This window comes from Capra hircus, chromosome 12, assembly GCF_001704415.2.
Source record: "Capra hircus breed San Clemente chromosome 12, ASM170441v1, whole genome shotgun sequence".
Classification (NCBI taxonomy): Eukaryota; Metazoa; Chordata; class Mammalia; order Artiodactyla; family Bovidae; genus Capra; species Capra hircus.
In genome coordinates, this window is record NC_030819.1 from 15,565,631 (window position 1) to 15,589,351 (window position 23,721).

The 23,721-nt window shown below is 41.7% G+C and overlaps 1 protein-coding gene across 1 annotated transcript in view; it reads right to left on the reverse strand.

Annotated features, from left to right (window-relative positions):
* Nucleotides 1–23,721, reverse strand: part of LOC102180841 (multidrug resistance-associated protein 4-like) — a 169,069-nt gene that overhangs the window by 78,473 nt on the left and 66,875 nt on the right. Inside the window, exons 14-20 of the mRNA XM_018056301.1 lie at nt 23,598–23,694; nt 17,315–17,512; nt 15,511–15,651; nt 14,714–14,751; nt 13,910–14,004; nt 11,900–12,046; nt 6,948–7,027 (exon numbers count right to left, since the gene is read on the reverse strand). Coding sequence (XP_017911790.1) covers nt 6,948–7,027; nt 11,900–12,046; nt 13,910–14,004; nt 14,714–14,751; nt 15,511–15,651; nt 17,315–17,512; nt 23,598–23,694 — 796 coding nt within the window. The remainder of the gene's footprint in view (nt 1–6,947; nt 7,028–11,899; nt 12,047–13,909; nt 14,005–14,713; nt 14,752–15,510; nt 15,652–17,314; nt 17,513–23,597; nt 23,695–23,721) is intronic.

The following is a 23,721-nucleotide window of genomic DNA, read 5'->3' on the forward strand; positions in this document are numbered from 1 at the left end:
ATCCATCATCAACTTCCAGAGCTTGCTCAAATTCATGACCATTGACACAGTGATGCCATCCAAGCTTCTCATTCTCTGTCATCCCCTTCTTCTCCTGCTTTCAATCTTTCCCAGCACCAGGGTCTTTTCCAGTGAGTTGGCTCTTCGCATCAGGTGGGCAAAGTATTGGAGCTTCAGCTTCAGCATCAGTCCTTCCAATGAATATTCAGGACTGATTTCCTTTAGGACTGACTAGTTTGATCCCTTTGCTGCCCAAAGGACTCCAAGAGTCTTCTCTAACACCACTGTTGAAAAGCATCAATTCAGGCTTTATGAAATCTTATTTGCATATCATTATGAGTAGGCGGGATTATCCTCTCCATTTACAAAGCAGGAAACTGATGCTCTGAGAGGCTTATCAATTTGCCCAAATCCAAGTAATTCAGTTTTTATGACCCCAAGTCCTTTCTTTTAATTTCCGCCTGATATTGTATCACAGGTAGAGGTAAAATTCACAATTTAAAAATATCTAAATATATTCCTCTTTTATATATTCCCCTTCTGTCTGCATTTTCTAATTCTGTTGGTTTTCTTGTGGTCCTATTTGGTCTCTCCCATGAGGAGACCAATTCTAGATTCCCAGCTAATTAGGAAATAACAGCCTGTTCAGTTCAGAGAACAGACTGATCATTTAAAGATCCTCAAAGTGCTCTCTGGGCTTCCCTGGTGGCTCAATGGTAAAGAATCTGCCTGCCAAAGCAAATGTGTGTTTGATCACTGAATGGGGAAGATCCACTGGAAAAGGAAATAACAACCCACTCCAGTATTCTTGCCTGGGAAATCCCACAGACAGAGAACCTGGAGTGCTACAGTCCATGGGGTCCCAAAGAGTCTAACACAATTTAGCAACTAAACAGCAACAGCAGCAGTGTGTTCTGTCCATAGTTTTTCAGGCACTCTGTCTACCAGATCTAATCCCTTGAATCTATTCATCACCTCCATTGTATAACCATAAGGGATTTGAGTTACATCAAACTTGAATGACCTTTCTTCAATTTAAGCCTGAATTTTGCAATAAGGATCTCATGATCAGAGTCACAGTCAGCTCCAGGTCTTGTTTTTGCTGACTGTATAGAGCTTCTACATCTCTGGCTGAAAAGGACATAATCAATCTTATTTCAGTATTGACCATTTGCTGATGCCCATGTGTAGAATTCCCTGGTGGCTCAGACGGTAAAGCGTCTGTCTACAATGCAGAGGATCCGGGTACGAGCCCTGGGTTGGGAAGATCCCTTGGAGAAGGAAATTGCAACCCACTCCAGTACTATTGCCTGGAAAATCCCGTGGACAGAGGAGCCTAATAGGCTACAGTCTATGGGGTCGCAAAGAGTCGGACACGACTGAGCAACTTCACTTTCATGTGTAGAATAGTCCCTTGTGTTGCTGGAAGAGGGTGTTTGCTCTGACCAATATGTTCTCTTGACAAAACTCTGTTAGCCTTTGCCCTGCTTCATTTTGTACTCTAAAGGCCAAACTTGCCTGTTACTCCAGGTACCTTTTGATTTCCTACTTTTGCAGTCCAATTCCCTATGATGAAAAGGACATCTTTGTTTGGTATTAGATCTAGAAGGCATTGTAGGTCTTCATAGAACTGGTAACCTCAGGTTCTTTGGCATAAGTAGTTGGGGCACAGACTTGGATTACTGTGATATTGAATGGTTTGCCTTGGAAACAAACCGATCATTCTGTCATTTTTCAGTTTGCACCCAAGCGTTGCATTTTAGACTCTTTTGTTGACTATGAGAGCTACTCCATTCCTTCTAAGGGATTCTTGCCCACAGAAATAGATACAATGGTCATCTGAAATAAATTTGCCCATTACCTTCCATTTTAGTTTGCTGATTCCTAAGATGTGAACATTCACTCTTACCATCTCCTGCTTGACCACATCTAATTTACCTTGATTCATGGACCTAACATTCCAGGTCCCTATGCAATACTGTTCTTTACAGCACTGGACTTTACTTTCACCAACAGATGTAGCCACAAGTGAGCATCATTTCCACTTCAGCCCAGCCACTTCATTCTTTCTGGAGCTATTATTAATTGTCCTCAGCTCTTCTCCAGTAGCATATTGGATACCTTCTAATCCAGCGTCATACCTTTTTGCCTTTTCATACTGTTCATGGGGTTCTCTTGCAAAGATTTCTGGAGTGGTTTGTCATTTCCTCCTTCAGTGGACCATATTTTGTCAGAACTCTCCACTATGACTTGTCCATCTTAGGGGTCCCTGCATGGCATGGTTCATAGCTTCATTGAGTTACACAAGCCCTTCACCACAATGAGGCTGTGATCCATGAAGGGGGAAAGGACATGAAGAGTCAGTTATTCAAGCTCAGTCAAGCTGCTGAGTTGTTGTTGCTGTTGTCTTCTTTTCCTGAATGAGGGGTGTGTGTGAGGAAGAAGGGTTTTGCAATTCAGTTTTCCTCAATAAATTACAGCATTTTGCTGAGGGCAGCTATATACAACTTCTCATGCTCAAAGGAGTCCCAATTTTTTTGAAAGGTAATATGTGATTTTTCTGGTATTTTTATTTATTTTTAATTGAAGGATAATTTAAATGCCTAGATCTAACTTCCACATCTTGCTTCCATTTTCACTTGTTTTACTATTAGGAAGACTTCTAGGAGGTGATGATTTCAGTGACAAGATCTGTACATAACTGAGATTTATTACTCTATGTTATTTGGGACTTTGGAAAATTATATGAAAATTACATTAATCTGACATATTTATTGCCCAATGGTCAGTTTTGAAATTGATTTTCATTCTGTGAGTCTACAGAAGAAAGTATCCATTAAAATCTTCAAGAATTACAAAATTAGAATCTCTGTAAGACAAACTCATGAGATGGTATTTATGGGTCTGGAAACTATCTGATGATCACTTTAACACAACATAATGCCAGTGTCATCAGACAATTTTTCTCACTTAAAAACATATATGTTTTAAAAATAACTACCCATTACTTAGTGCTCAATATGCATTTAGATGTTATGCAAAGAATAATATTAAAAACAACTTCATTTTATCTTCCCAATAACAATTATGGAGTTGAATTATTTTCCCTATTTTACTGAAAGGAGACTGGCTTTGTGGAGCAGAGACAGGAAGAGGGAGAGCTGGGATTCAAGCTTGGAAAAGGAGAATGCAAGCCTCCTTATGCCACTGTACTTTAAAGCTGTCAGCATCATAAGTGATTATCAGGTGGAATCACACTACATAAATTGACATTTTTTAATGCTGATTCCCTCCATCCTTTTTGAAATGGTGAACAGCTCCAATTTGCCCAACAACCATAATGTGACTGAACAGGCAACATATCTAGCTGCTGCAAGAGTCAGTGTATAGGATGGCATACAAATTCATGATTGCCCTCTGCTTGGATGTGGTCTCTGAGTGACATCCTCTGAGTAGATGGCGTCCTGAAGTGCAGACTCACTACTCAGAACTCAAGGTTTTCATTAACCACACTTGGCATCACTATTACAAAATATTAAATAAATTATCTGAGCTATCATTTAAGAGAATGAGAAGGAATTAAATGAGGAAAAGTATATGAAATAGACTCTTTAGAAGCAATAAAAATAAAAATGATCAGGACTCTTCAAAGGTTTATCAAATACACCAAGGACAAACAGACTCATCAAAAATGAGTTTAAAAACACTTGGCATGAACTACATCCTTTAAAACAAAACTGAGCAACCGCCTTCCAGCCCCTTCCCTTTGCTACTCTCAGTTGGTGACAGAGAGAAAGACAGGCTCCCACACAGGAACTCAGTTTACAGTAGCACCTATTGCCCCACCATCCATAGTGGCCTTTTCCTCTCATCCAGGATCAAAGGTCACCTCCTAGAAGCTCTGCCCACCTCCTGGACCAGGTTCCCTAACTATCTCCAGCCCCCACATCCAATTTGCCTTCCAGGACTTCCTCCACAGAGCCTCCATAATTAGGATTCCCAAGGAGCAAGGGGTGAATCTCTGGATGTCTTCCTTCCCTGGGGGAGCTGAAGGAGGCCCATGAGGGGAGGGCTTCAAGCCTGACTCACCCCTGTACCTCAGGACCTCAGCTCTAATCCCTGTTTGTTGAAGGGAAGGAGGGAGAGAGAGAAATACTCCCCCCACCTCACACACACCTGACTCACAAACTATACAACCAACAACCAGCAACAATGCCTCAGACCCTACATTCCAGATGGGCCTCTCTCCTGCTTCATTCAAACTCCTTCCAGGACTAGCCTGTCTTCACCTCAACTCCCTTCACACCTCCTAGATTCTCAGCCCTTTGCACTCTGGCCTCTTCACATCTAAAACCTGCTTCTTGGGTCACCGACATCTCCTGATTCCAAATCAACCAACAAGTTTCCACAGACTCATCTTCTCATTTGCACTGAGCAGATCTGTCCTTCCTTGATTCCCCAACCTACTTATTTCTCCCTTGCTGTTCACAGTGTGTCTCCTCTCCTGCCCTTCTCTCTCTGCTTGCTCTCTGAATAAGGAGTCTTCTTATCTTGGCCCCTAAAAGAAAGAGGCTTCCCCCCTTTAAGAAATCTTGTCATCTTCACAGATTCAACTACTACCTGCTCAGTGAAGGATACACAGACTCCATGCTCATCTCATGTCTCTCTCTCAAACACCAGACTCTTACTTCCAGTGACATACAGGACACCTTCACCTTCAACTTCAAGATAATTGAACTACAAGTGGCAGAGCTGGGATTGGAAATCAGCGAGACTAGAATTTTCTCTCATTACTGAGAATGTTTCCTACTGAAATCAGATAGCATCTATCCTTGTCCCTTTATATGTCATGCAAAAATATGTGACTATTCTGATTATGACCACTAATAACCATGTGCTAATAAAGCACATGGTGGAAACCCAATCTTGGCCTAGCTTGTCACAGCGAAGAAACATAACCTTTCACAAAATCTTTTCTAAGTAATTCACAATCACTGTTAAAACGTGACACTGCTTTTAGGGGGAAATTGTTTCTGGGAATAAATTACACAATTAAACCCAGAGGGGCACATTTATAAAATAAGTTTGCAGAAGAGAAAACAAACAAACAAAAACAATCAGACATCTTTGCAGTAAAAGTCCTCTGCCTCTGAGTCTCAGCTTAATTCACACTGGTAACAACGGAAGCCTTTGCCCACAGGCTACATTGCCTACAGTCAGATCTCTGCTGTATTTCTGTGTACAGCTTTTGACAATGCATTTCAGTTCCAAAATTAACTCATGGAAAGAAAAAGAAAATTCCCCCACAGACTTAATCACTAAAAAGTAGGCAGAACTAAATAACAGAATAAAACATCCCACATGAGCAATGATACTGAATGAAGAGATAAGAGCTGAGATGCTGCTGCTGCTGCTAAGTCGCTTCAGTCGTGTCCGACTCTGTGCGACCCCAGAGATGGCAGCCCACCAGGCTCCCCCGTCCCTGGGATTCTCCAGGCAAGAACACTGGAGTGGGTTGCCATTTCCTTCTCCAATGCATGAAAGTGAAAAGTGAAAGTGAAGTCGCTCAGTCGTGCCTGACTCTTAGACCCAACATCATTCTTTAAAACCTCAAGTTCACAGACAAAAGAGAGGCTGGATAGAAGATATTCCTGTAGGTCTTTTGCTCTCTCTCCATTTTTTAAAGACACCTTTAGAATTCCCTGGTGGCTCAGACGGTAAAGCTTCTGTTTACAATGCAGGAGACCTGGGTTCAAGCCCTGGGTTGGGAAGATCCCTTGGAGAAGGCAATGGCACCCCACTCCAGTACTATTGCCTGGAAAATCCCATGGACAGAGGAGCCTGGTAGGCTACAGTCTATGGGGTCGCAAAGAGCCGGACATGACTGAGCAACTTCACTTTCACTTAGAGCAATCAAACTGTGGAAATAAAAACTGCCTACAAAAACAAAAGACATTTTCTGAAATTACTTTGATCCTGGAATCAGGTTACTGGTTTAAAGTCTTTGTATCTTCAATAACTGCTCTCTATTGTCCTTGTTGGACTTCCCAGGTGGCTCAGTGGGAAAGAATCTGCCTGCCAATGCAGGAGACACAGGTTTGATTCCTGGGTCAGGAAGATCCCCTGGACAAGACAATGGCAACCCACTCAACTATTTTCCCTTAGAAATCCCATGGATGGAGGAACCTCGCACGCTACAGTTCATGGGGTTACAAAAGAGTCAGACACAGCTTCGTGACTAAACAACAACAACATTGTTCTTGTTAAAGTATTATTTTCACCTTATTTTTACCAGTCTTTTCTTTATAGGTAACCACAACTGGCTTTTCCAAATAAAATAGTGCAGTAAATATTTGTCCTCTGTGGTAATAGAATGCATCATGTTCAGTCATGTCTGACTCTTTTCAACCCCATGGACTGTAGCCTGCCAGGCTCTTCTGTCCATGGAATCCTCCAGGCAAGAATACTTAAGTGGGTTGCCATTTCCTTCTCCAGGGAATCTTTCTGACCCAGGGATTAAATTCTTGTCTCTTGCATCAGCAGGTAATTCTTTACCACTGAGCCACCTGGGAAACCCAGTAAAATGCATAATTTAGTTAATCTAGACTATTTCTCCATGAGAGGCGATTGTTTCTGCTATGAAATGTGCTTACAGTGAGGGAATCCAGGCCAGACACCTGGAAGGCAGAGGGAGAACCACTTACCCAGCATGTTGCTGCTTCAGACCAACCCTGACATGACTGGGTAGCCACTCCAGCCCCAGGTGTTCCTCATGTTAATAACATCCTAATCACAGCTGCACCTTTCTCTCACAAATATAACCTTTACCGATGATAACAGGATATACTGCCAGGCTGAAAGGACCACCCTCAGTTCCTGTGAGAAGGCCTGGAGAAACAGGTACTCTGCTCTTCCCTGAGAGAACTCTGACAGGACTAGCACATTACCTGGATGCAATCAAGAAATGTCAAAGGCAGCAAGTCATCCATTTGACCAATGTCTTTTGAGAAACGATTTAAAATTCTTCCTGAAAGAACAAGATATGAAAAATTACTCATTTCCTCATAAGAGCTTTAAGAAAAACAATTCATGAACTAATCAAAACAATATTTTTAAAGCACATGTATTTAGGGACTTCCCTGATGATACAGTGGTTAAGAATCTGCTTGGCAATGCAGGGGACATGGGTTTGATCCCTAGGTTGGAAAGATACCCTGGAGACATTCTTGCCTGGGAAATCCCATGGACAGAGGAGCCTGGTGGGCCATAGTCTATGGGGACACAGAAGTCAGACACGACTTAGTGAATAAACGACAGCAACAAAAAATTTAATATATTACAAATTCATAAGAAATAAGCTGACATCAGTGGCAAAAAAGAAAGAGAGAGTAGGATGATACCTAAAGAGAAACAAAAATACAACCAAATGGCAGTGAGTGGGAAGTTGAAATTGAGCCCCAATTTTTAAAAGAATGGGGGAATCTATTGGAAAGGATTGGTGGATTTGAGAATGTTCTCTCCTGTTAGATCCATCCCATCTAAGACTGACTCCAAGTGCTAAGTTGGTAACACACATTTGCAAAATACTGAAATTAAACCTAATTGTTACACTAAATTTTGCATTAGTTATCAAGATTAATTTTGCCCAGTGATACTTTTTAAATAAGCATACTTCTAGAGATTAAATTGCCAAATCCGCAGGATCATTGAAAAACTGAGAGAGTTCCAAAAAAACATCTACCTCTGTTTTATTGACTATATCAAAGCCTTTGACTGTGTGGATCACAACAAACGATGGAAAATACTTAAAGAGATAGGAATACCAGACCATCTGATGTGCCTCCTGAGAAATCTGTATGCAGGTCAAGAAGCAACAATTAGAACTGGACATGGAACAGACTGGTTCCAAATTGGGAAAGGAGTACATCAAGGCTGTATATTGTCACCCTGATTATTTAGCTTTTATGCAGAGTATTTCATGAGAAATGCTGGACTGGATGAAGCACAAGCTGGAATCAAGGTTGCTGGGAGAAATATCAATAACTTCAGATATGCAGATGATGCCACAAGAAGAATTAAATAGCCTCTTGATGAAAGTGAAAGAGGAAAGTGAAAAAGTTGGCTTAAAGCTCAACATTCAGAAAACTAAGATCATGGCATCCGGTCCCCATTACTTCAAGGCAAATAGATGGGGAAACACTGGAAACAGTGGCAGACTTTATTTTTGGGGGCTCCAAAATCACTGCCAATGGTGACTGCAGTCATGAAATTAAAAGATGCTTATTCTTTGGAAGAAAAGCTATGACCAACCTAGACAGCATATTAAAAAGCAGAGACATAACTTTGCCAACAAAGGTCCATCTACTAAAAGCTATGGTTTTTCCCATAGTCATGTATGGGTGTGAGAGTTGGACTATAAAGAAAGCTGAGCACCAAAGAATTGATGCTTTTGAACTATGGTGTTGGAGAAGACTCATGAGAGTCCGTTGGATAGCAAGGAGATCCAATTAGTCAATGCTAAAGGAAATCAGTCCTGAATATTCATTGGAAGGACAGATGCTGAAGCTGAATCTCCAATACTTTGGCCACCTGATGTGAAGAACTGACTCACTGGAAAAGACCCTGATGCTGGGCAAAACTGAAGGCGGGAGGAGAGGGGGATGACAAGATGATGAGATGGTTGGATGGCATCACCGACTCAATGGACATGAGTTTAAGTAAACTCCAGGACTTGGTGAAGGAGAGGGGAGTCTGGCGTGCTGCAGTCAATGAGGTCACAAAGAGTCAGACACGACTGAGTGACTGAACTGAACCGAACCCCTCTATAATTTTTTCCCCTCCTGATGGTTAACAGCACCTCACATTTTGGGAAATTGAGGATTCCAGACATTTCCAAGCTGTGAATTAACTATAGGGGTAATAAGTTGTGTTGTTCAGAGGTGAACTAGGTCTGATAAGCACAGACTTATGAGTAAGCCATCTAAGAAGATGAGAGGAATACAGGCAGGAATACATAACAAAACTACTACTAAATGACTAAGCATTACTTATCATCATTGATTTTCTTTCCCTTCTCAGAATCCACAACAACAGAATATCATAAAGGCTGCAGGATTAGAATATGAAAACTAATTTCTAGTAAATATCTGGTGTGAAATAAAAATGCCACCTGCCACATCAGTAAACAAAGGATGCTGTAGCCATCAGGACCCTGCAGCCACACCTGCAAGGGTGGTGCACCCTGAGGAGACTGAGGATGAAAAAGCACAGGATACTGGCCCCAGATAGTGGAGGTGCCCATCAAAGGAACTGTAACAGGGAGGAGCCAATTTTGACTCCATGTTGGATTTGTTTCTTTGACTTTAACCTTTGCTTTTCATTTCTTTTGTGAGGGAACCCTGGACCCTGCCTGAATGTTAAACTAAAGTGTTTTTGTTTGTTTTTTTTTTCAGCTCACAGGAGACAGTCTGACCCTGACCACCTGTGAATGGCTGCAGAAAGGAAGAAATTAACTTATCCCCTCCTAGTAAAACAGATCACCTTTGACTTCATTTCCTCATCCCCCTCTCCTCTCTGTTCTATAGAAGAACCCGGTATCCAGACTCCAAAAAGATGGTTATTTTGAGACATTAGTCTGCCATCTTCTCAGTCTGCCAACTTTCCAAATAAAGTCATTATTCCTTGCCTCAGCATCTTGTCTGTAGATTTCTTGGGCTGTCATGAGGTGAACAGAAGGAATTTGGACTTGGTAACAGTAACATCACTTTATATGGTTTTCTCTTCATGTCATCACATATCAGAAACAAAGTCCACCATAAATCACCTATTACAAATTCTTCTTTTGAAAATAAACACAGGAAAGAGTTCAATGTAATATACCACTAAGAGAGTAAATAATTGATGCCCGTAAACCTTTGGGCCTATCTTTGCAATACTTATTTGAGCTTCTATTTTCTTGAAGGAATGAAGTCCTGCTAAGAAATACAGGAGGGAGAGACAAGATACACCCTAGTGTGCTGGCTGCTCTAGGATTAGTGAACTTGAAGATTTAAGCTTGGTGTTAAATTATTGAACAATAAATAAGTCAGCTTCTGGAGAAATCTATGGGTTTTGAACACAAAGAGCTTGGTTAACTGTAGTTACAACCACTCAGAGACTGTAAGAACAGAAATCCAGTCCCATCTGATGCTCCCAACTTTATAGTTTTCACATTAAGACACAAAATGGAACAACTTCACAGCCATAATAGCATGGACTCCTCCAATCACTTCCATACTCCAGCTTCATATAAGATCTATGTGAGTCTCTGCAGTTAACCATCCTGTGCTCTACTCACTGCTTGGACCAAACAACATTTGCTGAATAAATCTACACAAGATGCTGCCCTGAAAAGTCTTATTTAATCTTCATAAGAGCTTTGTGAAACAGGAAGATCAGTGGTTATTCCCAATTCACAGGAGATGAAGTCAACAGACACCATGCTGTCATCCTCACTAAGGTTCATTAGGCACTGACCTTGTGTTAAGTGCTGTGACTGCATTAACCTGTTTAATGCCCACAACATTAAGATATTGGTAAGTATGTGATTAGTATTCTCATTTTATAGGTAAGAAAATTGAGACACAGAAAAGTTAAATAACTAACACATAACTATTAACATAACTATAACTGGTTATTACTATTAGTAACTAACAACAGGACTGAACCCAGCCAGCTGGTTCCAAAGTCCATACTTATAACCATAACAACATCCTGCCTGGAGATTTGCCTCAAGTAGTATCCATCTGCATAGGCCTTGATCACATGGCTAGCTGATGTCCAGGCCAAGGCTACTGCTGTCCTCCCTCCAGTCACATTCCTGCCTCAACAGACCCTGTCAATAATCACCTGCAAAAAACAAAGCCTCCATGAGCCTCAGCACAAGTGTAACCAACTGAACAGAGTGGCATGTGTGCTGATGAACTAGCTCTTCATAGGAACCCAGGTCAGGAGGCTACCTTCCAAAGCAAGTCAGGTCGAAGGCCTCAGGGTGGAGGAAGCAGCCACTGGGAAACCTTCAGGGACACTCTTACTTAATACTGAAGATCCACCTGCTATAAATGACAAGACCTCTTAAATGTAACCAAAACTCCCTTGTAAAACTACAGTTAATTTTACTGAAGAGGTTGTTTACCTTTCACTGAAATCGTGTTCTTTTCTTTTTTTAAATACTTTACAATACTGTATTGGTTTTGCCATGCATCAACATGAATCTGCCACAGGTGTACACATGTTCCCAATCTTGAACCGCCCTCCCACCTCCCTCCCCATACCATCTCTCTGGGTCATCCCAGTGCACCAGCCCCAAGCATCCTGTATCCTGCATTGAACATAGACTGGCAATTTGTTTCTTAATCATGTTCTAATTAGTTTTTCATTACCATTTAGGTAAACCTCGAAGTATGAGCACATGCCAGAACTCCGTGACCCCAGAAATGAGTGTGCAAAGAAACACACAGCCTATCTCCTGTAGAGGTGCTCCTGGAAGAAGGTCCTTCCTAGTTAACTTAACACTATGTAACACAGCCAACATTTCAACATCAAAAACATTTCAATACATTTGCATCATATGTTAGGTGTTTCATATGCCATACAACAAATGGACTCCTCAATAATTATGCAAAGTAAACATTCATTTATCTTTACAGACATGCACAAACTGGAATAAAAGCTTATATGCTCCTATATTCAGATTTTTCTCTGGTAGGAAAAAATATCAGGGAAGCTTTTTATAGAAAATCAATCAACATGCACAGTGATTTCCTTCCAAGCATCATCTCCATTTTCAAATATGAAATGTCATCAAGCACTGAAAGTGTTAACAAGACATATTCACTGAGAAACTTAGTGTCTGACTTACCTATTGGATTACTATTGAAGAACAATACAGGAGCATTCAAAATGGTCTCCAACATTCTCCTGTGCAAAGTTTGTGAAGAATTAACAAGGATGTAAAATATTAACAGAGATCTTGTGATGCCAAAAAGAATGGTAGATGCAGTTAACCCTGAAACAAAGAAACATCATTCAGCACAAGAACTCAGCCTTATCCTCAACAATGCTAAAGCATGGCAGGAAGTTTATAAAGATCTTATGTATTTCATTCTGAAAATAAAATTTACATAGAAACGTGTATATATATATATATAGAATATAGATTATAAACAAATTTATACATATGTAAAGCTATTATAAAGTGGATTCTGTAAGAATTTCATGATTTCACAAATATATTTTAAAGATGAAAGTAAAAATCACTGTTTTCCTCTCACTAAATAGGAACAACATGGGGGAGGGGCGGGAATCCTGTGTGAAGTACAGTTTCATTCTAGGCTTTCCAATTCAATTACAAGTTCTAATAAAAACTGACAAGAAGGATAATTTTTAAAAGAAGTTGATCTTCCTTTCTCCACATTTCAAATCTCACTATTTAGAACATTTTCCACAATCTAAAACTGTGGGACCAACCTAGATAGCATATTAAAAAGCAGAGACATTACTTTGTCAACAAAGGTCCATCTAGTCAAGGCTATGGTTTTTCCAGTAATCATGTATGAATGTGAGAGTTGGACTATAAAGAAAGCTGAGCACTGAAGAATTGATGCTTTTGAACTGTGGTGTTGGAGAAGACTCTTGAGAGTCCCTTGGACTGCAAGAAGATCCAACCAGTCCATCCTAAAGGAGATCAGTCCTGGCTGTTCATTGGAAGGACTGATGTTGAAGCTGAAACTCCAATACTTTGGCCACCTCATGTGAAGAGTTGACTCATTGGAAAAGACTCTGATGCTGGGAAGTATTCGGGACAGGAGGAGAAGGGGACGACAGAGGATGAGATGGCTGGATGGCATCACCAACTCGATGGACATGAGTTTGGGTAAACTCTGGGAGTTGGTGATGGACAGGGAGGCCTGGTGTGCTGCGATTCACGGGGTCAGTAAGAGTCAGACACTACTGAATGACTGAACTGAAAAAACTAAAAATAGAAGTACCATATGACCCAGCAATCCCACAGCTGGGCATATACCCTGAGAAAACCATAATTCAGAGACATGGACCCTAATGTTCATAGCAGCACTACTTACAAAAGCCAGGACATGGAAGCCAACTAAGTGTCTATCAACAGATGAATGGATAAAGAAGATATTTAAAATTTTAGGTGAAGATATCCTTTAAGTAGTATACAAGCTATTAAGCTATATATATTCTAAACACTATTGTGAATAGAGAGAGTCATGTTAATATTAGTCTGGCAAGCCAAATTTTAAATTAATCACATATCTGGGGAGGAGATAACACTGTAGTATCAAGGTAAGAAAGAGAAAGGATCCTAATCCCAGACTTTGGACTTCTCCTGCTTAACTTCTCAAGTAATTAGTGAAGCCTATGAGATGAGCAGCTGGGTAAAGGAGAGCTCTGCATAGCTGCAAGGGAATAATGCTTTTATTTGGGGCCCATGCTGCCAGCGGATTTCATCCAAAATCCATAAAAGCCAAGGTTTATTCAGACAAAATTGGAACAACCTGAAATCACAGTGTGGGGATTCATTTCTAATCCCGTTGCCCATCCATATAAAAAAAAAATATTTAGCTAATGCAACCTATTAGAATCAATAATAGCCATGTATTTCCAGGGGCTGATCTTCTGAATGTGCAATCCTGGTTTAACCACCAAAATCCAGTACAGATCAAATTAAGAGTCTTCATTCAACCTCTTTTCTTCTGGATCTTTAAAATAATTATTAGAATTAATTCACAGAGTAAATGAAACTCAGCTACTTAATCTGTTCAGACATTACTGAATTACTCTGGAAGCCCTTGTTGCCCACAAAGACTTAAACTCTGGTATAACAGAGCAGATGACTCAACTTTACCTGAATAAACTCCTAAGTACCAGTTCAGAATGAATATCACACCTACATCTTCCTTTCCTAATGTCCCAACATATAGGTTGCTTTGTACATTCGCCCTGTAGAACAGGGAAGAAAAATTATTACTCCATAGATATACACAGAATTTACACAAATATTAAAAATAAAAAGTTACCTGAATTCAAGAAATGTGTTTTATGTTTGAAACTGTTTCCCAGCTTACAAGACCATGTGTGTGTCTCCCTTTAAAAATTTGAATCATGACTTTCAGTTTTCAAAATTGTCTGTGAAGACAAGACTTTGAAAATGAACTATGGTTGTCGGGGAGGGGAGGGATAGCTTGGGATTTTGGGAAGGCCATGTACACACTGCTATATTTAAAACGTGTAACCAACAAGGACTTATTGTGTAGCACATGGAACTCTGCTCAATGTTATGTGGCAGCCTGGATGGGTGGAGGGGGTGTTGGGGGAGAATGGATACGTATATATGTATGGCTGAGTCCCTTCACCATTCACCTGAAACCTTAATCAGCTATACTCAATACAAAATAAAAAGTTCAAAAAAAAAAAAAAAAAAAGGAAGAAAAAATTGTCTGTGAAAAAGCAGCTATAGGGAGGGATATGGGGAAAGACCACAAGGAGATCACATACCACCCGCAGGAACTTTCATTTTTCTTCAGGGAAACTATGTGAGGGTCAAAAGAGGAGACTGAACAAGCCCCATCTCCCCTTGCCCCCCACTCTGTGGGAAAGTGAGGTTCGTGTAGATTTCACAGAACTTTGGGTCAGAACAGGAATCACTCACCACAATGCAAGCCACCAGTCCTGCAGGACATAAGCAACCTGGAGCAGGAAACAACAGTCACTCAGACACTGATGTCACTGAGTCTCACACCCCCGCTCACAAGGACAGGGGATGGAAAGGCTCCAGAACACGGAGACGGTCCCTTCAGCTCAGGTCTGTGCCAAGTGCCACACCCCAGATGACCACAGGTCAGGGGAGGGCATGCTACATTTTAATATCTTTAAAACATACACCGTTTTCCCTAGAAGACTTTGCTCTTCACATATAATGTATTTCAATTCAAATCCTAGTGGACTGCAAAGTGCAGTAATAACAGCACAAATGTTGGGGTTTTTCAAAGGAAAAAGCTTGGCAAGTACAGTGATGGTCAGTTTTCTGTGTCAGCTTGGCCAGGCCAGTCTCCAGTGATTCAACTAAAACTTGTCTAGATGTTGTTGTGAAGGTATTTTGTGGTTGTGGTTCACATCCATCATCAGAACTTCAGTAGAGGAGATCACGCTCAACACTGTGGTGGCCTCATTCAGTCAGTCAAAGGCCCTAAGAGCAAAACCTGAGGCTTCCTGGAGGAGGAAGAAATTCTGCTTCAAGACAGCAGGGTCAGCTCCTGCCTGAGGTTCCAGCCTGCACTCCTGCCTTTCTGATTTCACATTTACCCAGCAAGATCCCACAACCTCAGGGGCCAATTCTTTGAGATAAATCTCCTGACACACACATTTTTAAATAATTATAAAATACAGTATAAATAGTATGTAAATTTCAAGCTGAGTGTACAAACCAAAATAAATGCCCTTACATACCTGAGCTGCGATGTTTACTAGAATAAGGAAGATAATGACAGGCCAGTCAGCACCAGCTGTGAAGTAATTCTCATAGGTCTTAAAACCAACTTTTCCTTCAAAATGGTCCTCCAGAGGTAGTGTAACCTGTATATTCTCAGACTGGAAGGGAGAAATGGCAGTAAGAGATGAAATTTTAAATAACGAACCTCAAATTTCAAGAGTTCAACAATGCCCTCCACTGCAATGCTATGGGGAAACAGACACATCTCATACACTGGTAGGAGTGCAAGATAGTCCATCTCCTATGGAGAAGGGTGTGGGAATATCTGGCCAAATCACATATGTATTTACCCCTGGACCCTACTTCTAGGAATCTATTATAAATATGAAAACATCATTTGCATGAGGTCATTCACTATTGCGTAGCCTTGCTTAAAAGAGACACAGATGTAAAGAACAGACTTTTGGACTCTGGGAGAAGGCAAGGGTGGGATGATTTGAGAGAACAGCACGGAAACATGTATATTGCCATATGTGAAATAGATAACCAGTTCAACTTCGATGTATGAAACAGGGCACTCAAAGCCAGTGCACTGGAACAACCCAGAGAGATGGGATGGGGAATGAGGTGGAAGGAGGGTTCAGGACGGGGGACACGTGTACACATGTGTCTTATCCATGTCATCAATGTATGGCAAAATCCACAATATTTATAGTAATTAGCCTCCAATTAAAATTCATTAATTAAAAAATAGAACATGACTCTCAGCATACACACAAAAGAATCAATTAATGTATAAATGCAGAAAGTTGCTCTAAAATAATACACAAAATGACATGGAGCTAATGTATCCCTCTAGATGACTTGTGTCACTCAATAATAGAAACATAAAACATACTTGGGACTCAAAATACTAGCCAAATACAGTAAACCGAGTTCACAAAGTAAGCCGGACAAATACAAGTTTGGATAGCAAGTTGCAAGCATATGATCTGAAATCTATTTGGTTCCTAAATCTCAGAGAGTGATTCCTGAATTTAGAAAGTGAATGACTAATCCAAATACTTATCAAAATCATCCAGGCTCCTGGGTATGGATATCAAGGAATATCTGTGTATGTTTTTAAGGGAGATCTAGTGCATTTCAGCATTTCTTTCTGGAGAACTTAGAATGCATTATAGAGTCACAGGAGCCTAGGATGTTATTGGCTCTAACCTGGCCACTGGGATTCAAGGTGGATAAGGTATAGTTCTTCGTCCTGACTGGCAAGAAAGGAAGACAGGAACTAACTTCAAAGTTGCCTATCATGTGTCAGGCCCTTTGCACAGGTTACCTCTGGCTGATCACAAACCATCTGACACCGAGACAAAATACTGTCAGTCACCTGCAGTGCCAGAACATCCCAACATATAGGAAAAGTAGCTGATTTAATATGGTCACAAAAGGACTAAGTGTAAGGGAGTCTTCACATTAAGCCTCTAGATGCAAAAGGGAAGCTGGAGGCCACCAGAGTGAGCAGGATATAGCTATGGTAAACTGAAGAGTTCTCATATCAGTGTGAGCCACATGCACCCAGAAAGTCATAGCAGTGCACCCACTCCTGATCTCCATAAGATTCTCAATCCTACACCCAAAGGGGAACCCCAAGCAGGCTTGCTCCCTTCATGCTCTTCTAACTCTGTTAATTCCATGGAATAAGACTTTGGGAACCTTAGGGTCTACTTTGGGATAAATAAAGATGTTGTGAACAGAGCAGACTGAATGTCCACCAGTCCACCAAGAGTAGATAGATCAGGGCATGTTGCAGGATGAGAAACTTACATCTTGGTCCTCTGGAGCTGCATCTTTCAACGAGTGTCTGGGAGACTGGAGAGACAGACCCAAAGACTCTAAGTCCAGAGTGGAAGTTTCTAGAACTGGAGATGGTTCAGACTGTTTATTCCCCTTTTCAAAAAGGGAAAAAATATCTACCCTGGATTTCAGGAACTCAGAGTAAGTCCCCCTTTTCACTGTGTTGCCCTAAAATAAAAAAATTGATAGGAAATTAATTTACATTTGACAGTATTAAACAAACCTAAATACTAATTAAGAAAAGTTATCTGGTCTTAAATTATGATTTTTTGAGAAAAAAAAAAAAGTCCCTGGTCTAGAATTCTTATTGAGAAATCTAGTTCGGTTCAACTCCACACAGAACTGAGCATTCTGTTTTTTGCCAAACCCTGTGTTAGGTGCTGGGGATGTCAAAGAAACATGTGCTTGTGTGTTAAAAATGGAGGCCGTTGACATAATTACCATAGGCACTTAGGGAAACACAAAGCACAGAAGTTGCTGGAAGGATCAGCATAGTCTCTAAAGACAAGATGGGAACTGAGAGAAGCCTCATGTGATAAGCAGAATTTTAAAAAACAGTCAACTGGGAAGAATATTCTAGGAAAGAACCTTATTGACACAGAGGTGGGCACTGGCACATCTATCTGCATGGGTAAGAGTCACTCATCAAATTTCACTGACCACTGTCATTGTCACGGTACCATGTACCCAGCTGGGACAGGACATGTAGGAAGCAGCCTTAGACAGAGGACCCATGAGCTGTGTCTTCATGGTCATTACAACTGTCTTTACAACAAATGCATTATGCTTCCCAGGTTGGGCTAGTGGTAAAGAACCTGCCTGCCAAAGCCGGGAGATGTGGGTTCAATTCCTGGGTCAGGAAGATCCCCTGGAGGAGGGCATGGCAACCCACTCCAGTATTCTTGCCTGGAGAATCCCATGGACAGAGAAGCCTCGTGTGCTACAGTCCATAAGATCTCAAAGAGTCAGACATGACTGAAGCAACTTAACACAACAACAGAATACATTATAGAGTCACAGGGGCCAAGGAAGTTCCCAAATGAAAATTCAATATTCCACTTGTTAAAGTAATTAAACATGGAGGCCATTAGGCTGGGGTCTGGGCTCACAAATGAAAACCTAAGCCACAATCCATTCACTTAGATCTGAGAAAACACTTAGGAATGACCAACCACAAGCAGCCAGCCAGGCTTCCCCAAATCAGGCAACCGTTTAAGCTACAGCCAATCTAATCATGTTCTTTGAACACATGTGACACATCCTTGCACAGTTTCTCTCTTTTCCAAAATCATGTTAAAGAAAAAAAGGTACAGATGTTTTCACTATTTTCTGACCCTGAAACAAGACACAGCTGATTCATTCAGTGGCAAGCAAAACATTGGGGGAAAAAAAATAGCAGGATGCAAAACCAATCAAATGAGAGCAGCTCTGGTTAACACAGGTCAGATGGAAGATGACTCAGGTCCCTAGCTGGGACCCTTCTCACCCTATCTCCTGAGGTGAGCCACTGACAGAAACCCAATGAAGCCTCTGGATACCATCTGATACTGCAGAACTAGAAAATAATGCGGGATATACTGTATCTTCATGCGAAATACCGGGCTGGATGAAGCTACAAGCTAGGATCAAGAATGCCAGGATAAATATCAATAACCTCAGATATGCAGATGACACCACCCTTATGGCAGAAAGCAAAGAGAAACTAAAGAGCCTCTTGATGAAAGTGAAAGAGGAGAGTGAAAAAGCTAGCTTAAAACTTGACATTCAAAAAACTAATATCATGGCACACAGAGGCATCCTTCATGGCAAATAGATGGGGAAACAATGGAAACAGTGACATACTTTATTTTCTTGGATTCCAAAATCACTGCAGATGGTGACTGCAGCCTTGAAATTAAAAGACATTTGCTTCTTGAAAGAAAAGCTATGACAAACCTGGACAGCATATTAAAAGCACAGACATTGGACGTTACTTTGCCAACAAATGTCCATCTTGTCAAAGCTATGATTTTTCCACTAGTCACATATGGATGTGAAAGTTGGACCATAAAGAAAGCTGAGTACCAAATAACTGATACTTTTGAACTGTGGTGTTGGAGAAGGCTCTTGAGAGTCTCCTGGACTGCAAGGAGATCAAACCAGTCAATCCTGAGGGAAATCAGTCCTGAATATTCATTGGAAATACTGATGCTGAAGCTCCAACACTTGGCCACCTGATGTGAAGAACTGACTCACTGGAAAAGACCCTGATGCCGTGAAAGACTGAAGGCAGGAGGAGAAGGGGATGACAGAGAATGAAATGGGGATGGCATCACCAACTCAATGGATATGAGTTTGAGCAAGCTCTGAGAGTTGGTTATGGATGGGGAAGCCTGGCCTGCTGCAGTTCGTGGTCTCGCAAAGAGTTGGACACGACTGAGCAAATGTAGTGAACTGATACTGTGTCTTGTCCCACTTGGGAAGCAAAATTCATACACCCCTTTAATGAAATTACCACTCACCACTTCATATCTGTAATATGCACAATGAAATGCCTGGTGGTACAAAGACAGCAATTTCACTCAGCAGTCAAGCACTGTCAATTCTGAGGGAATAAGAAGACAGCTATCCCCCCTTGCTGTGAGAGAAGGACCAGATAAACAGTAAGGATGGACCCCAACTCATGAAGGGATGGTCACCAGAGGATGAATAGTTGTTTTGTTAGTACTAAAATTGGGGATAGTGTCCTCAAAAGAAGCAATAAGAGGACTGTAAACATCTAGGAATGGGCGAAACAGGTTACTAAGGGAACATTTCATGCTAAGATGGGCTCAATAAAGGACAGAAATAGTAGGGACCTAACAGAAGCAGAAGATATTAAGAAGAGGTGGAAAGAATACACGGAAGAACTGTAAAAAAAAGATCTTCATGACCCAGATAACCACAATGGTGTGATCACTCACCTAGAGCCAGACATCCTGGAATGTGAAGTCAAGTGAGCCTTAGGAAATAGCACTACGAACAAAGTTGATGGAGGTGACAGAATTCCAGTTGAGCTATTTCAAATCCTGAAAGATGATGCTGTGAAAGTGCTGCCCTCAATATGCCAGCACATTTGGAAAACTCAGCAGTGGCCACAGGACTGGAAAAGGTCACTTTTCATTCCAATCGCAAAGAAAGGCAACGCCAAAGAATGCCCAAACTACTGTACAGTTGTACTCATCTCACATGCTAGCAAAGTAATGCTCAAAATTCTACAAGCCAGGTTTCAACAGTACATGACCCGTGAATTTCCTTATGCTCAAGCTGGTTTTAGAAAAAGCCGAGGAACCAGAGATCAAATTACCAACATCTGCTGGATCATCGAAAAAGCAAGAGAGTTCCAGAAAAACATCTATTTCTGTTTTATTGACTATGCCAAAGCCTTTGACTGTGTGGATCACAATAAACTGGAAAATTCTGAAAGAGATGGGAACACCAGACCACCTGATCTGCCTCTTGAGAAAGCTATATGCAGGTCAGGAAACAACAGTGAGAATTGGACATGGAACAACAGACTGGTTCCAAATAGGAAAAGGAGTACGTCAAGGCTATATATTGTCACCCTGGTTATTTAACTTATATGCAGAGTATGTCATGAGAAACGCTAGGCTGGAGGAAGCACAAGCTGGAATCAAGATTGCCGGGAGAAATATCAATAACCTCAGATATGCAGATGACACCACCCTTATGGCAGAAAGTGAAGAAGAACTAAAGAGCCTTTTGATGAAAGTGAAAGAGGAGAGTGAAAAAGTTGCCTTAAAGCTCAACATTCAGAAAACTAAGATCATGGCATCCAGTCCCATCACTTCATGCCAAATAGATGGGGAAACAGTGGAAATAGTGGCTGACTTTATTTTTCTGGGCTCCAAAATCACTGCAGATGGTGACTGCAGCCATGAAATTTAAAGATGCTTACTCTTTGGAAGGAAAGTTATGACCAACCTAGACAGCATATTAAAAAGCAAAGACATTACTTTGCCGACTAAGGTCCATCTAGTCAAGGCTATGGTTTTTCCAGTGGTCATGTATGGATGTGAGAGTTGGACTATAAAGAAAGCTGAGTGCCGAAGAATTGATGCTTTTGAACTGTGGTATTGGAGAACTCTTGAGATTCCCTTGGGCTGCAAGGAGATCCAACCAGTCCATCCTAAGGGAGATCAGTCCTGGGTATTCATTGGAAGGACTGATGTTGAAGCTGAAACTCCAATACTTTGGCCACCTGATGCGAAGAGCTGATTCATTTGAAAAGACCCTGATGCTGGGAAAGATTGAGGGCAGGAGGAGAAGGGGGCGAGGAGGAGAAGATGAGATGGTTGGATGGCATCACTGACTCAATGGACATGGGTTTGGGTGGACTCTGGGAGTTGGTGATGGGCAGAGAGGCCTGGCGTGCTGCAGTTCATGGCGTCGCAAAGAGTCAGACACGACTGAGTGACTGAACTGAACGGAAATAGGTTATTTGCCTGCCCACTGATCCTATGCTCATAATACTGTCAACACTGGGGTTAACACACTAGAATCACCCCCTCTGCATATGAAATCAACTGCTCTCAAGTGTGAAAAACCTTAACCCCTCCCCCCTGCATTTCTATAGGAGTGGAGAGGAGAGGACACTTGGAACTGCTTCTAAAGAGAGAGAGGTTCTGCATTTTAACGATTTCCTTAGAGCAGAAATTCATTTCACAAGCAAGGGATTTGACCAAGGGCCTGTGAAACAGTCAGGAGTTAACAACAGAGGTGCTGAGGCCCAGAGGCAAACAAACTGAGGAATGAAGCATCAAACAACCACCAAGTCTGAACACTTCTCACTACTCTCCACCCCACTCCCAACCATGCTAGGAGCTGTGGGTTGGATGGTGCCCCCTCCTCAAAAAGATAAGTGAACATGACCTTATTTGAAAACAGGGTCTTTGCAGATGTAATCAAGTTAAGATGAGGTCACACTGGTGAAGGGTGACCCTAAACCCAATATGACTGATGTTCTTATGACAAGAGACCCAGACAGATAGAGGGACAATGGCCATGTGACACCAGAGGCAGAGACTACAGTGCTGCATCTGGAAGCCAAGGAACACCAAGGAAGACTGGTGAACACCAGAGGCTGGAAGGAAGGATTCTCCCCTGGAGCCTTCAGGGAGAGCATGGCCCTGCCAGCACCTGGAAATGGGACTTGTAGCCTCCAGAACAGGGAGACCATAAACTTCTGCTGCTTTAAGTCACCCTGTTTGCAGTACTTTGTTATGGCAGCTCTAGAAACTGATACCCTAGCCTGAGTCCACACTTCTGTCTTCCCAATGTCACTAAGACTTCTAACTGCTTCTGCTATTGTCCCTCCAGTGACCACCAGAGGAATCTCTTAATTGTCACATCAACCACATCCCTCCTCTGATTTGGACCATCCAACTTCCACCCACTGCTCTGAGACCAGCTCCCTCCCATCCCCCTGCTCACTCTCCTCAGACACGCTGGTCTTCCTGCCGTTCCTCCAATCTGCCAGGTCAGCTCCTCCCTGAGGACCCCCTGCCTCAGACCCCCTTCCCCAGGTGACTGTGTGGCCCCCAACTTCATGTCACTCAGACCTCATGAGGCACCAGCTCCTCAGGGAGGCCAGGATGTCACCCTTTCTGTCACATCCTCCCCATAAGAACAGCAGCCCCGAGAAGGCAGGGCCTTGTCCTCCTGCCGCACAGGCTCCCACACATATCAGGCACATAGAGACCTGGGCAGAGAGACCAGCAACTGGAGACACCAGCAGAGCGGGCGTCTCTGGCCCAGGTGCTCAGCTACCCAACCTCGCTTCTCGTGTTAATGGAAGATGCTCTTTAGGCAAACTATGCATAACAATCAACTGGATACAAACAGATCTTAATATCTCTAATTTATAAATAATACACTTTGACTTAAGTCTAATTTCTAAAAAATACACCTGGACTAAATAAAATTGTATCATTATCCCAAATAAATTTCATTAGAACACTGATGATTCAATAATCCTCTGGTTGCATTTCTATATACTTTAGGGTTTGTGTGACTTAGAGTGTAGTAGTGACATTTCTACAGGTCTTTGGATTTATTCTCCAAGGCAAGAACACCAGCTCTGAGAAGAAGGGGGTGAAAAACTGAGGGAGAAGAGGGTGTTTACCATGAATCCAGGGAGAGCGACCTGCTGAGAGGTCTGATCTTCAGCATGCCTGAGTACTAACGATTCCACAGACTTCTAGAAACTACTTACATCTTTCAGTATCAGAATCTGACTTGCATCTTTGAGGTACTGCATCTGATGAGTCACTAAGATTGTGATCTTATCCTTCAAGGCCTGACGAACACACCTACAAATGTAAACGGTACAGAAAGCA